At 40.4% G+C, this 16,327-nt stretch overlaps 1 protein-coding gene across 2 annotated transcripts in view; it reads right to left on the minus strand.

Annotated features, from left to right (window-relative positions):
• The window catches only part of LOC125452602 (gamma-aminobutyric acid receptor subunit rho-1-like), a 37,847-nt gene extending 33,056 nt beyond the window's left edge, over positions 1–4,791 (minus strand). For both annotated transcript variants that reach the window (XM_048531231.2, XM_048531232.2), the window contains exons 1-2: positions 4,596–4,791; positions 1,247–1,294 (exon numbers count right to left, since the gene is read on the minus strand). In XM_048531231.2, the coding sequence (XP_048387188.1) occupies positions 1,247–1,294; positions 4,596–4,702 (155 nt within the window). In that variant the 5' untranslated portion in view covers positions 4,703–4,791. The remainder of the gene's footprint in view (positions 1–1,246; positions 1,295–4,595) is intronic.
• Positions 4,792–16,327: the final 11,536 nt, after the last annotated feature.

A 16,327-nucleotide genomic window follows, 5' to 3' on the forward strand; every position in this document is an offset into this window, starting at 1 on the left:
TCAGATTCTCCAGCATCTGCATTTCCTATTAACTCATAAATATGAGGCTGTTGTTTTAGTGAGTCAGTGGTTACTCAATGAAACAGGTTTTCTTGGGAAATGAAGGAAACAGATAAAATTGATTAATTTAATTGCAAATTAGATCTGTCAGAGAATGATATTTTGTGATACAGTGATTTGAGATAATTTGAGGCATGGGATATGATATGTCTAGCACACCTGGGAGGAGTAGATGACGCTAAATCTCTGGCTCCTGAAGCTGTCAATATCTAAGGTTTTCCTAGATATTTATTGTCATTATTTTGCAGCTCTGTTATTGTTCTATTATGCAACCACCAGGATAGTAGAAGGTTAAGTAGGTGGGTTTTGGTCCTTTCTCATGTAGAAGTTCCAATGTTCTGGCAGAGACAGAGTACAAGGTCAAGTGTGGGCTGATGTTTCCAGCCTTCATGACTGTTCACCAACTATAATGAAGGGTCGTCTAGATTCATAATATCAGTTTGCTCTCTCTCTCCATGGATGCTGCCTGATCCACTGCAATTTCCAGCATTTTTTTGTTTTCAGTACAGATTCTAGCATCTGCATTAATTTGCTCCTACAGTGTCAAGTGAGTCATTTCCAGACTCCTCCCCTTTAAAGCTTTGCCGTCATCTACAAGGTTTATGTCAATATTTGTGATGGAATACTTACATGCAGCTACAGCAGTGCTCAAGATCTTTCCTGTACTCTGGATGGAACATCATTGCCCGTGGATTCAATATCCACCAGCCGCACTCTCTGGCTACAGTATGTAAACCTATAGAACCTCAGAGGCATTGAGTCAAGCTGATAGGGCCATTTTAACCTTTTTTTAACTGCTTGGCCTGCTGTGTTCATCCAGCCTCACATTTTATTATCTAAAAATGAACAAATTGGGTTTGCTGCCTACTTTACTCCCACCTCACTTCACTTTTATCTGGGATTAATGGAATAGGTAATTGGCCAGATGTGACTTGGATAATTGATCCAATCCTATTGATTTCCCATCAAGTCCTGTTATAATTCCTTATAATATATGTAACTAGCAAATGTTTAATACTGAATCTAAAAGGTACAAACCTTTTAATTTTGCTCAAATCAATGATTTTATGAAGAATTATACAAATGTTCAGCATGAGCATGTGGTGATATTAGAAGGTTGTCACCACGATAGATTAACAGAATAGCAGACAAAGCGGACTGGGCTGCCAAAACCCCAGTCTCTTACCTGCCCTGCTTTTTTGTTTCTTCAACATGTCTCCCATATTTCTGGAATCTGCTCTCCATAAACAAGGAACAATTAGGAAAAAAGAATGTATGAAATTGGCCATCTTCTATAAGCAATCAAATAATTTCATTATCACTTTAACAGACACCAGTTTTTCTTACTTTTGAACTGACTTTGTAATCTGAACACAGCCTATTCGTGTTCATTTCAGGATGCATAGTCCTGGCCACTGGATTACTAGTCCAATAATACAGCCATCACATTGGCAGGCATCCATAGTGCCATACACCACTGGAGGAACATGTCAAAAATTAGCCTGCTGCTGGTATCTGTACAAGTTGTTTGACCAAAGCTTTTGTTTTGAGACACTTTGCTCAGTTGGAACAGGCTGGGTCTTGACAGCCACTCTAAGAATATAAATTCTGTTTCCTTTTTCTTCCATATTTGCAGTTCATGCATATAGGTGCAATTGTCCCATTGAGATAATTGGCCAACTCTTACTTTGTATAAGTCAAAATTATCCTGCATTTACCTTCCACATTAATGATCTCATTTGAAAGGGGAAGAATTTCTGCTGCCAAAAAGGACACCAAAAATGCTAATGAAACACTGGGGTCTTGTATATCCAGAATTTTCAGCCATTTCAGGAACATTCCCCCAGAGTTACAGTAGGAGAGTACATAATAGCCAAACAGCTCCTGTCTCTGTATTATAATTTGACCTTTATTAAACCCAGCCCTAGGAGTTCTAGTTGATCCCCCCGGAGTAGGAGAATTGTTTCATAGGACAAGTTGATAAAGATTTATAGAAGAGTATTTGGGATTACAGGTTTTACAAATAGGGACAAAAATAAATTAAAGGCTTAAGTTCAAAATTCAATAAATAGTAAAACAAGAAGGAGTTTATATTAATAAAACATTTTTCCTCACTTTAGGCTATCACAAAGTAATAGGCTTCACAAAGTTTAGGCTTCACAATAAGGTAATATAGGGTCCTATTGCATCATTTACATGCAACCAGGTCTGAGAAATGACAATGTCCCAAATGAAAGGACATTCTTTTTAAATGGTTAAACTTGGAGGAATTCTGGGAATTCTCCCTGCTACTCTTCAAATAGCTCTGAAGGAGCGTTCAAGTATAGTCATTATTACAGTGATGGGAATTGCAGCAAGCAATTTTGCACATGACAATATTTCATATGCATCAATGACAGACAAGCTAGACAGGGCTGGTCCATTAATCTCAACCCTTTTGAATGTTTTCTGCCTGGACTGATAGCGGTAAATGATAAAGTGACATGTCCATCACTTAAGTGCTTCCATGTTATACATAAAAAATACAAAAATATTTTGATAGGCTTGAGTGGCTAAGGGCCAGAGATATTAACGCCAATGTCACATTGACAGTTCTTGCTGAAAGTATCAAATGCAGGTAGAAGGCCAGAGGGAGTGGGCCCGGTGTTGGGAGAGTGTTGGAGGCAGATGAAGGGGTCTATGAGACAGAAAGTGGACTCTTGTCCAAAGAAATAGGCGCGGAGACAAATGGAATGGAAGAAGTGTTCCATTTCCACCACTAGTAGACACAGATTCCCCTCCCCGACTTCCGCAGGGACCAGGGTCTCTGGGACACCCTGGTCCACTCCTCCACTCCCAAGACCTCTCCACAGCCCCAGGGCACCTTCCTATACTGTTGCAGAAGATATAACCCCTGCCCGTACACTTGCTCTTTCCTCAGTACCTAAGGCCCAGGCACACCTTCCAGGTGAAACAGCAATTTATCTGCACTTTACTCAATCTAGTCTACTGTATTCGCTGCTCACAATGTGGTCTCCTCCACGCTGGGGAGACGAGGTGCAGACTGAGCGAACTCTTTGCAGGACACTTACATTCTGTCTGCAAAAATGACCCTGAGTTTCCTATTGCCTGCCATTTCAACATACCTCCGTGTTCCCTGGCCAACATCCCTGTCTCAGGTTTGCTGCAGTACCCCAGCAAAGCTCAGTGCAAGCTGGAAGAAAACATCACATTTTCCCCTTGGGAGCCCTGCAGCCTTTGGACTCAACATCGAGTTCAATAATTTTATGGCCTGAGCAGCTTTTCCAATGTCCTTACCCCAAGCCCCACTCACCAGGCCTTGTCATCGCATGGGCTGCTACCACAACTGCCCCGTTGTCAGTCTCTAATGGTTCCAGTTCATGGCTGTTGATACTCCCAGGCTGACCGTTGCTCACTTCTTTGTCTGTCCAACTTTTTTTCTCTCTCGCTGGACTCTAGCCCCACCTATCATTTATTCCTCAGCCCTCCCCCCACCCCACCTCCAGCATATATACCTTTTCCTAGCTATAATCAGTTCTGAAAAAGCGTCACTGGACCTGAAATGTTAACTCTGCTTTCTCTCCACAGATGCTACCAGACCTGCTAAATTTTCCCAGGAATTTCTGTTTTTGGAACAAAATTATCTACCTGTATTTTTTGCACTAATCACATCTGCTATTATTTTCTTTCAATCTTTGAGTGTTCCTTTGTTTTGCAGCTTTGATACTTATTTTCATATCCTGTATCTAGTGAATTCTTGTTCTCTTCTCTGCTTGATTGCACAAACCCTATCATGGGTGTTTCCAGAGCAAAGGCCTATGGTTTAGCTGAGACGGGCATTTGCCAGACTGTGGAGATCACCTTGACAGGAGGTGAATGGAGGTCGTCTGTCCGTTGCCATCAGACTAGGGTATCCCATAGACTGTCTGAAGCTAGATGACTGGTCTCAGCTGTATTGGTGGACAAAAACAGAAGTTGCTGGAAAAACTCAGCAAGTCTGGCAGCATCTGTGAGGAAAAGAAATCAGAGTTAACATTTTGGGTCCAGTGACCCTTCCTCAGGACATTGAGAGTGGAATGGTGGTGGGGGCGTATCAACTCTGGATCTATGAGGCATGAGTGCCCCATTACATATTGGAGTGGTTTCACAAAACCACATATTCAGAGACTAGAAATCTCATACCTGTTTGCTAGGGCTTTCTACAGTGGGGCTCAAACCTTCTGACTCAGATCTGGTAATGATACCACTGAACCATCGTACATTGGTCTGCTAACATCTTAACACAGTTATATGCATAACACAGCATATGTACGTATAAAATATGTATCTACTGAAAATACATAAACACATGAGCCATGTAAGTTTTAAGGGGTTTAAATATTTATATGCTATAAAATAGTACCTAGTATTAATTAAAAGAGTGTATCATGCAAATATCTAAGAGCAAAACCATTCAGATAGTAAAAAATATAAAGGATGGTACAAATTCACATTCTTCTTAATCCAAGTTTACCTATCATTTCTGTTTCTCTTACCTGCTCTGATGATATTCTTGCAATTGATCTTTACTCCTCTGCCCTTCTGAACTGCTTTCTACCAGCCAAAAACAGCAACTAAAGGGCAAGAGATGTCCAAGCCACATAATGACAGTGAGAAGCCTGAAGAACACTGTCGGGGAAGAAGGAGAAAGAAGCCACACAATCCTAAATCTTTTCAAATGCTGCTATTCTCCTTCAGTTCTCACTGGCTGATGGCTCAAAAAAAATCACAAAACATTTAATCTGGTCTGTGGTCATAGCAATTTGAACTAAACCAGTAAATCCCACTGAGTCATATGAGAGGATTTTCAGTCAGCTAAATTGTAATTCTGCACATGTGAGATTGACAGATACCTTCTTTAACTGACACTTCAATGCCGAATATACATAAATTACTGACTCTGACCAGTCTGCTTCATGGAACAAAGTGTCTGATCAGAAATTCAATAATTAATGATGGCAATATGCTGGAACTTTGAGATTAGTCAGATTTTTAATATTGTGACCATCCCCTAGAAGCCAATTGGAAATCAGGCAATGAGGGTATTTTAAGCAATGCAGGAAGAATAGTCACGAGCAATCATCACTGAATTATTTGCTAATTGTTAGGAATGAATCGACTTTAATTTCTATTATTGGAACATGTGTCATGATCAGGACCGCACGCACAGTGTGATTTTGACTTCACAGAACTCCTACCTTAGATATGTTGATCAGGAATCAGAGCTTGATCTGATTCCAAAGCACAATTAAGTGTGCTTCCCCTGTTTGAATCCTCTGATTTCACTTTAATATAACATTGCTACGTATCAGTGCAGTTTCATGCCATTTCTGTAGAGGTGCCAACTTTCTGGGATTCCCCTACAGTCACCAGCAATTGGAGATTAATCTCCTGATCACAGTTATGAGGAAGTCCGGGAGAAGCATCACAAAAGCATTTTAAAATCATATTGAACACTTTCATTTCTTACTAATAAAATTAGGCAATAGAAGGATAAAGAATGTTTTAAATCTACTGGACTTCTTTGAGGATGTAACTTGAAGAGCTGATGAACAACAGCAAATGAATGGCATTTTTTTGGACTTTCAGAAGGCCTTTGACAAAGTCCCAAATAAGAGGCTAGTGTGTAAAATTAAAGGACCTGGGTTGAGAGTAGTGTAGTGAGATGGATAAACAGCTGGTTGGCAAACAGGAAACAAAGAGTAGGAATACATGAGTCTGTTTCCAAATGGTAGGTAGTTTCTAATGAGATGCTGCAGGGCTCAGTGGTAAGAGCCCAGCTTCCCAAAAAATTAATGAGTTAGAAGAGGGAACTACATTAAATATCTCTAAATTTATAGAAAACACACAGCTGGGTGGGAGTGTGAACTATGAGGAGCTGTGAGGAGATGCTTGAGTGTGACTTGGACAAGCTGAGGGAGTGGGCAAATGCATGGCTGATGCAGTGTAATGCAGGTAAATATGAGGTTATGCACTTTGGCAGCAAAGACAGGAAGGTGATTATTATCTAAATGGCTGTAAAGTGAGAAAAAGGAAGCAGGACCTGGGTGTTCTTGTACACCAATAGCATGGTAAGCGTGCAGGTGCAGCAGACGGTAAAGAAGACAAATAGTGTGTTGGTCTTCATAATGAGAGGATTCAAGCACAGGAGCAGGGTTGCCTTGTTGCAGTTATACAGGGCTTTGTCGAGACCACAGCTGGAACTGTGTATGCAGTTTTGGTCTTCTTTTCTGAGGAAGCATGTTCTTGCTGAAGCAAGAGTGCAGCAAAGATTTATCAGACTGATTCCTGGGATGCCAGGGCTAATGTATGAATAGGCATTGAATTGATTAGGATTATATTTGCTAGTTTTCAGAAGAAACCTATAAAATTCTAACCAGATTAGACAGGGTAGATGAGGAAGAATGATCCTGATGATGGGACAGACTGGAACCAGGGGTCACAGACCTCCTTCACCCAGAGGGATGAGCCTGTGGAATTCACTACCACAGAAAGAAGTTGAGGCCAAAACATTGTATGATTTCAAGAAGGAGTTGGACATAGCATTTGGGCTAAATGGATCAAAGAACATAATGGAAAAGCAGGAACAGGCTATTGAGTTGGATGAGCAGCCATAATCATAATGAATGGTGAAGCAATCTCGAAGGGCTGAATGACCTACTCCTTGCTCTTATTTTCAATGTTTCTAAAGGGCAGGTGAGAGATCATGTGATGTAATGTCAAGGAATACATGTGACAGTCAAAGGTGTTAAACACACTTTGCAAATATACAAATAGTTATTTCAGAATCACTGAACAGACACTCTACACCCCCACCACCCACACCAGGGTGACTTGTTCACTTTAATTGGGAGAGCAGTGGTTCTGCTCTGCACAAGCCAGTGTTGAACTCTGCTGAATAAAGCAGTTAAAGTCAAGGAGGAACCCCACAATACAATGAAAGTATTATCAAACTATAACAGCTCAGATTAATAGGTGGAAGTGTAATTGTATGAATGTCAGAATATGACCAAGTTTGGGACACTTGCAGTGAACTTGAACGATTTGGAGGAAGGTGACACTCAACATGTTGGCCCCAGTATGATGGGCAGAAATTGTTTGTACATTGCTGGGTATAAGTTAGGGGGAGATGATGGCCTAGTGGTATTATCACCAGACCATTAATCCAGAGACCCAGATAACATTCCAGGGACCTGAGCTCAAACCCCACCACAGCAGATGGTGGAATTTGAATTCAGTAAAAATATCTGGAATTAAGAATGCAATGATGTCCATGAATCTATTGTCGATTATTGGAAGATCCTATCTGGTTCACTCATGTCCTTTAAGGGAGGAAACTGCCATCCTTGATAACAAACTGTGGATCTGGATGAACACAGCAGGCCAAGCAGCATCTGAGGAGCACAAAAGCTTTTGCGCTCCTAAGATGCTCCTTGGCCTGCTGTGTTCATCCAGCTCCACACTATGTTATCTCAGATTCTCCAGCATCTGCAGTTCCCATTATCTCTAAACTGCCACGCTTACCTGGTCTGGCCTACATGTGACTCCAGACCCACAACAATGTGGTTTCTGAACTGCCCGCTGAGCAATAATGCTGCCTGGTCAGCAAAACCCTCATCCCATGAATGAATAAAGAAAAAAAAATAAGTGCACCACATAACAGATTAGTAATGGACATAAGAATGAAGTTCTATATCTATGATTAAAATATTCCCTTTGCATATTCACATAAAGGGCCTAACACGTCTTTGGGGTCCTCCTCTCCAATACTGGTTTGCTCTGAGGCAGAAAACCTTGCCTGGGGATCACCTGTTAGATTTTGCCCAAATGTGGAGCCAGGGAAAATGCACCTCCCAAGCTATATCTAGGGTTAGGGTTAGGATAAGCCACATTAATTGCCATCATGGCTCCTTCTCCATTGTGTTTCTGTTCTTGGTCCCGATCTCTGTTTCATTTTCTCCCAGTTCATCTCCAATCTCCTTGCTCTCTTCTCGGATCTCTCATGTTCTGGGCTCTAATCTTGACTTCCCACATTCCGGCCAAATGCAAGGTTCAACTGGACCCAAAATCCTTTGAAGCTCCATCTCCCAGCCCATCTTGATCTGCCCATAATAGTAAGCCATTATCTTTTTAAAGCATGATGTATTATTGCAAGGTTTTTGAAAAGCGAGGACCAAATGTTTTGCATTGAATCAAAACTGCAAGTAAGCTCAGAAAAGGCCTGATATGAAAGACCAAGGAGTCCATTCCGAGCCAGGGTTTCCTGGATATTTTTGTATATGGATCCATAAAAATTGATATTTAATTGAGTGCGGCAAACATCGTGTGCTGTGATGGTATTACAGAGACTTGGTCAAAGCTAAGGAGGAGCTTATAGATGACAAATATGGAGTTAGATGGTCCTACAATTCTCCGTACCATGGAAGTCATATTCATGTCATCTGTAAATATTTGTAATAATGCAATAAGATTCATGTTGTTTACTGAAGAAGAATTTTCTACTTAGACATGTTGTGGATTTTAGATCACTTTAGTCTTAAAGGAACCTTTGCACAGTATCACCATACAAATAGGGCGGTGTGAACTAACACCTTTATAATTAAAATGACCACTTTTGCTTATGAATGTTACTGACAAATGTAAGAAAGTGTCAGATCAGAATTTGCAATATCCTACATATTCATTTTGTACATTTGAAACTTTTCAAAACCAGACCAAGCAATTCAGTGGTATAGTATATCATCACTGGTCTAGAAATTCAGGGGCCCATGTTGGTGGCATCAGAACGCGAGCTGAAATCCCACTATGGTACATGGTTGAATTTGAATTCTGGTAATAAATTGGAATATAAGCTTAGTTGATGGTGATTGTGTAATAATTATTTTAAACACCCCTCTGGTTCACAAATGACCTATAAGAAAGTAAATCTGCCATCCTTTCTTGATCTGATCTACATGCAGCTCAGGACCTGCGGTATTGTTGTTGACTTTTAATTGACCTCTGCAATAACCTGGTAAACTACTCAGTTCAAGGGTAGTAACGAATGAGCAAAATTTGCAAGCCTTGCTAATGATGTCCACATTCCCTGGGAGAGTAAAGAAAATAATCCAGAGTTTAAAGCAAACATACAGCAATTCTTATGTTTCGTCAGCCAAGTATTTACATGCACTGAACTACCATTCTTAAACACACATGCACAGAATCACAGAAGTCTTATGGTGCAGAAGGAAGCCATTAAGCCCAGTGTCATTAAACAAGCATCATTACCTAGTGCTCATCTCCTGACTTCCCCCATGTTCCTGTATATTGTTTTTATCAAAATAATCACCCAATATCTCAAATGAACCTGCCTCCACTACATTTCCATACAGCACCTCCCACTAGCTGTCTAGTTAACCAGGTTAACTAGCCCCTTGAAAGGCAGATGCAATTGTTAAATGAGCAAAAAATAACAGTGAACCATTATCCTTTTAAAGCACGATGTATTATGACAAGTTTAACTACTGGCTGAGTGACAAAGTTTATTTACCCCTAACCACCTTTACTTCTTTTGCAAATCACTTTAAATCCCTTTCATTCTTGATTCTTTTACAGGTGGCAACAGATTCCCTTTATCTAGACTATCCAGCCTGCCCATGTTTTTGAAAGCCTGGATCAGGTCTTCTCTTAGCCTTCTTCTCTCCAGAGAAGAACCACAGTCTTCATTACCACAGTCTCATCCCTGCAATAATTCCTGTAAATCTCTTCTGCACTCTCTACAATCCACTAACATCCTTCCACCCGTGTGGTGCCCAGAACTGCACACAGTACACTAGCTAGGTCTAACAAGTGCTTCTACATGACCATTGTCAATATTTTCCTCACATATGACTCCACAAAAGCAGAAAAGCTGATCTTTCACTGCAATTGTTTTCCATTTTTACTCATTTAACAACTACATCTGCCCTTCATGGAGCTACCTAACTTGGTCAGGTAGGCAGCTAGTGAATGGTTCAGAGTAATTTCCAGAAGCATGGGCCATAATCCCTACTCTGGTTGTTGTAGACCTGGGTCCTGCCTCTTCATCTTGCCCCATAGTATAAAAGTGACATAATCTATTGTTGGCAGTCTTTAACTTGAGGATGCTGTTGAGAGAGGTGCAGAAGAGTTGTACTTCAAAATATAAGTCATTGTACTTTGTTTGGTAAATTTAATAAATAGTATCTGTGTAATGTACCAGCACAGACGGCTGGTTAACTTTACAGCAATTGCTGAGCTATGACTACCCATTGGCCAGCAGCTTTATCCAGTAAAAATCACAGTACTAGTATTTGTGATCTTGGTTATCTAAGGGGGTGGGGGGGAGGGGGCAGGGGGGTGGCCACTGATGGACAGTTTACACATATATTGCAGTGATTATAATGGGGGCCAAATGGATATCATTGACTATGAGATCCTTGATTGGAGTTATCTTGGGCCAAGCAGGGAGCCTTGGCTGACAGATATAAATAGGAGATTCAGAGAGTCTCCTCATTCTAGGGACTGGCTGTGAGCTGTAAATAAAGGATGATTTAGTGACGGGATATTGGCCTCTGTGCAATTATTTCATATATCTTAATTATTGTATTCGTAAGGATAAAATGCAGGAGCTCCAAATGTATGTTGTTTCCCTGGCCCATATGTGGATGTGGTTGGGAGATTGACAGCATAAGCTATTCTGAAGTAGTCCAATAAACCAACCAGTTGTGTGAAATAATCACTGCAGATCAGTAAGGATGAGAATAAATGTAGCGTCATCAACTATGGTTTTACACTGAGAACAAATTAAATAAGATTGACATTTAGTCTCATTATTCCTTTTATCTTCTGTGCGTACTTGATGTGTACTTTTGAATTTGTAGCTACTGGAGCTTCAGGAAATATGAAGATTGCATTTGCTAAATAAAAGATTAGCAGCAAAATAAACAAAGTATTCCTATTTGTCTTTAAACCTCCAGTACCTGAAAACATTGGCCAAATTCAAACTCCATGTTGCCCTTTATATTTGTTTATTTATTTTCACACTTAAAACTCAAATGGAGAGGTGGATATTATATATGGATATTGCTACTTCATTCAGGCATCATACAGCTGGCCATGTATGCTGCCCTACATTTTGGGACAATAAACATTGATAACAAGCATCTTGGATTAAAAGATTTAGACTGTTTCTGTCAGCCACACATGCTATATCCAGTGAGGTCAGAGGAAAATGAAACTGTCAGCACAATGAATTGTTCCTGCTTTTATTTATTGATTCAACTAGGTGATTTCATGAGGATAGATTAAAGAAATTGGGACTTTTCTCCCTGGAAAGCAGAGGGCTATGAGGCGACCTGACACAGATTTTCAAAAACATTAACAGGCTGGACAGGCTAGATACAGAAAGTCCAGTTTAAAGATGCTGCTTTAGCCAGTAAATGTTATTGTCTATGGAGCAGATATTCTAATGGCTCGTACAGTTGTTGGAACAGCGTGGATTGGAGGTGTACATTGGGACCCTGTGGCATCCCTGACACAGTTGTGCCTATGGGAATTGCCCAGAAATTGAATTTTCTGATTGGCAGTTTCTCTGGAAGCCAATGAAAATGTCCATCAGAGACGGAGAATTTGGAGAGTTCCAACTCACTTAAGCTCAATAGGGACAGAAGTAGGCCATTCGGCCCCTTGTGTCTGTTCTGCCATTCAGTGAGATCTTGGCATAACTCCATCTACATGCCCATATCGCTTCATATATTTGCACAGCAAAACTTTGGATACCTCAGATTAATGTAAGAAAATGCACCACCAGGATTTATTAGAATGCAGTGAGTTGGGTTATGGGAGATTATAGAGATTTTGTCACTAAGGTAAAAGAGATCCCTCATTCCTCAAGTGAGCAAAGTAATATTTTGAGAGGGTAGATCGCACATTGACAATGGCTGATGATATGATTTGTGTTCAAGTGGGTTTAATGAAAGAGGAAATATTAAAAGGGGTCTTTATGAAATTAATGAACCTGTTAGTGAAAAATTGTGAAAAATTAGTTAACAACATAATTTACTAGAATGAATTGTTCCCAGTTTACTTGTTGAAGGGATGCATTTTATTTTAGGTAGTGATTTCTGAGATTTCAAGAAAACCAGTTGAAATGAAAGACAGTCTGCAGGAGAAATATTGTGAACTATTCTCCCTTGCTTCTGCAGAATCCATAGCCCAAATTTCTTAGGCTGGTCAAAATAAATTTGGAAAAATAACTAGCTCAGGACTAAGACAAATAAACATTAGAAACACAAGTACGTTAAAGGAAGTGTCAGGAACTAGGATCTGCTAAAGAAAAACGGATTGGTATGGAAACCAACTTTTGATAATGGATTTGCTAATGAAGAAACAAAGTGGTGACGATGCTTGAACATTGGTCATAGGATGAAAAAAAACACTTTAATAAGGACTTGAAGCATCTAAATGATAAGCCCTTAGAAGTAAATTCAAACAAGGTAAATCTTCAAAGAACAAATCTAATGAACATCAAGTAAAGAAATCTGTATGAAGCATTGTAAAAAAAAAATGCCTTGAACAGGAGAAGGAATTGCTGATGGATCAGGACAATTGGTCGAATGCAGAATTAAAAGTCCAGGCTGATGATCTATTGGGCCTTCATCTTAAAAAGATCAGTGCGAGTCTGATGCAGTCTGGAGAACAAGCACAATGAGATGTACAGTATGAAAGAGCAGCTCCAGAAATTAAAAGCAATTACAGATTTTTTTAAGAATGAGTATATGATGCCAAGCAGTAAGTTGAAAGAATCCAAAGAGCAGTCAGTAACCATGGTGGAAGAATTCTGAAATGAGCAAAATGCCTACTGGAAGTGGTAAGGTTTCCCTACATGACTCTCAAACAAAGGCAACAGAACTGACGGAGCTGAATAAAAAATCAACCAACCTGAAAAATAATTTGACAAAACAGAATAAACAAGTGTTTGGAGGAAATTGTGAAAGAAGTGGAAATGAAGTCTTTACTTTTGAAAAAGTGCGAATCAATGATATAAGGCACTCTAGTGTATAATGTGGAATATGACAAGTAAAAAGAGCAAAATTCCCTCAAATTTAATAATCTGAAATTATAAAATCCGTTATCTAGGAAGTGATTGAGAGTGATAATTTTGCATCTCATTGGCAATCAGAAATATGTGCTTTTCACAGTAAACTTAAAGGACCCAGTTTGAGAGTGTATTTCTATCAACAGAAGAGAAAACAAACCATGCTCTTCTGTGTGCAAGTTGAGAAACAAAATAGGAAAAACATTTACTGCATAGGGTGGATATGGAGAGCCTTTTCCCTAGGATGGCGACGGCGAGCGCGAGGTGGCATAGCTTTAAATTGAGGGGTGAAAGATATAGGACAGATGTCAGAGGTAGTTTCTTTACTCAGAGAGTAGCAAGGGAATGGAACACTTTGCCTCCAATGGTAGTAGATTCGCCAACTTTAGGTACATTTAAGTCGCCATTGGATAAGCATATGGATGTACATGGAATAGTGTAGGTTAGATGGGCTTGAGATCGGTATGACAGTATGGCACAACATCGAGGGCCGAAGGGCCTGTACTGTGCTGTAATGTTCTATGTTCTATGTTCTATGTATGATAATTAACATGTGAAGAGGGGGAGGTCACCAGAGTTCACAGTTACACCAGAAAGATTGAAAACCCATGACATAAAACAGAGGTACAAGCTAGTCAAAACTTGCAAATATTGCAAGCTCCCCAAACAACTCATTTATTGAAATTTTAATTTCCCCATTTTACCCCCCAGGCATATTATCATCGCCTCTGCATCCAGCACGCTGCCTCCAATCCACACAACTAAATTCCCTAGTTTCCTTCCTGCAGCACTGGCCCCTGGCAACAGTTCTCTCCTTGTCTTTTACAGATGGGCATGCAGGACAGACAACAGATTACCCCTTTTGTGAATTAGCTGGAGAGTCAGAAACGATGAGTGGCCAGGCCCCGGAATGATACTTTCATGGTTTCCTGACTGTTTTACATTCTCCACCCCCCCCAGGACTGGTTACACTGGACACACGACACAGACCTTGACCCATTGCCTGGGCTGTAGAGGTCAGGACCTCCTGAACATGACCCTCCTTAACAGCTGACTGGCCATGTCCAAGTGTTTGGACTGCCAGCAGAGGCTGCCCTTGGCTTATTGTGCCAGGAACGCCTATCTGAAGGGCTTCTCACTTAATTTGACTGAGGACTACTGGATCAGTTCCTATGGACCAGAGATTTGCTAATGTAACTCTACTATTTAAAAATGGAGGTAGGGAGAAAACAGGGAATCAGATAAATTAGTCTGGTATCATCTACAAAATACCTTGCAAGAACTGTGACAAACACTACATTGGACAAACTGGCAAAAAGCTAGCCACCAGGATACATGAACATCAACTAGCCACAAAAAGACATGACCCACTATCACTAGTATCCTTACATACAGATGAGGAAGGACACCACTTTGATTGGGACAACACATCCATCCTAGGACAAGCCAAACAGAGACATGCACAAGAATTCCTAGAAGCATGGCATTCCGACTGGAACTCCATCAACAAACACATTGATTTGGAGCCCATCTACCATCGTCTGAGAAAAAGAACAGGAAATGACATCAGCAATGCAGGAAAGACATCACCAACCCAAGGAAACCTAACCAGATAAATAGAAAGCGGGACATAACACCAGCGCTTCGTCGGAGGCTCACTGATGATGTTACCTAGAATGGTGACGAAACGTCTGAAAATGAACATTCCAGCTCAGCGAGCAAACTCACATCCAGAACCTCAACCTGAGCTACAAATCTTCTCAAAACTCGCTAGTCTGGTATCAGTCGTGGGGAAAACTCTGGAGCCCATCATGAAACAGTCATTAGCAGAACACTTGGAAAACAATTTTGGGACTGAACAGAGTCAGCATCAGTTCATAAAAAGGAGATTGCACTTCACAATCTACTAGAACTTTCAAAGACGTCAGTCATGGCCTGTGGAAATGGTGTCCTCAGAATTTTAGCGGGCTTTTGATAAAGTTCTACCTAAGAAATTAACATGTAAAATTAAAGCATGAGAGTAATACACTGTCATAGATAGAGAACTGGTTGGGAGACAGTAAACAAAGTGTAGGGATAAACAGATTTTTGGTTGATGGCAGGCTGTCTGGGATCCCATAGGGATCAGTGCTTGGACCCCAGCTCATCACAATATATATTAATGATTTTGATGATGGAGTTAAATGTAATATTTCCAAGTTTGCAAGTGACACAAAGCTGGGAGGGAAAGTGAGCTGTGAGGAGGATGCAGAAATATTTCAGAGTGATTTGGACCAGTTGAGTGAGTGAGAAAATGCACGGCATATGAAGAATAATGTGGATAAAAGTGAGGTTATCCTTTTTGGTAGCAAAATCAGAAAGACAGATTATTATTTGAATGCCATTAGATTCAGAAAGTGGGAATTGCAATGAGATCTGGGTGTCTTTGTAAATGACTCTCTAGAAGCAAGCATACAGGTGCAAAAGGCGTTGAGGAAGGCAAATAGTATGTTAACCTTCAAAATAAGTAGATTTGACTAACGGAGCAGGAATGTCTTACAGCAGTTGTACAGGCCCATGATGAGACAACACAAGGAATACTGTGTGCAGTTTTTGGTACCTTATCCTGAGGAAGAATGTTGTGGCTATGGACTGATTCCTGGGTAGTAGGACTGACATATGAAGAGAGATTGGATTGGTTAGGACTATATTCACTGGAGTTTAGAAGAATGAGGGAGAAGCCTATAACATTCTAACAGGGCTGGACAGGGTAAATGTAGAATGGATGTTTCCAATGAGTGGGGTCTGGAAACGGTGGTCACAGTCTAAGGATGCTGAGTAGGCCACTTATGACTAAGATGAGAAGAAAGTTCTTCATCGAAAGTGGTGAGCTCCTGGAATTCTCTGCCATGAATGTAATGTCATTGTTTTAACTTGAAATGAGAACACAGATTGCAGTTGATACTGCCGCACAGCTCCTGCTTCTTTCTGCAACAGCACCATCTCTTGGTTAAATGTCTCATCTTTTATCCACAATTAAGAACAAAGAACAAAACAGCACAGAAACAGGCCCTTCGACCCTCCAAGGCTGCATATTTTGATCTTCCATATGAAAACTGTCTTCACTTAAAGGATCCTTGTCCCTCTATTCCC

The sequence above is a fragment of the Stegostoma tigrinum genome, chromosome 4 (genome assembly GCF_030684315.1).
Source record: "Stegostoma tigrinum isolate sSteTig4 chromosome 4, sSteTig4.hap1, whole genome shotgun sequence".
Classification (NCBI taxonomy): Eukaryota; Metazoa; Chordata; class Chondrichthyes; order Orectolobiformes; family Stegostomatidae; genus Stegostoma; species Stegostoma tigrinum.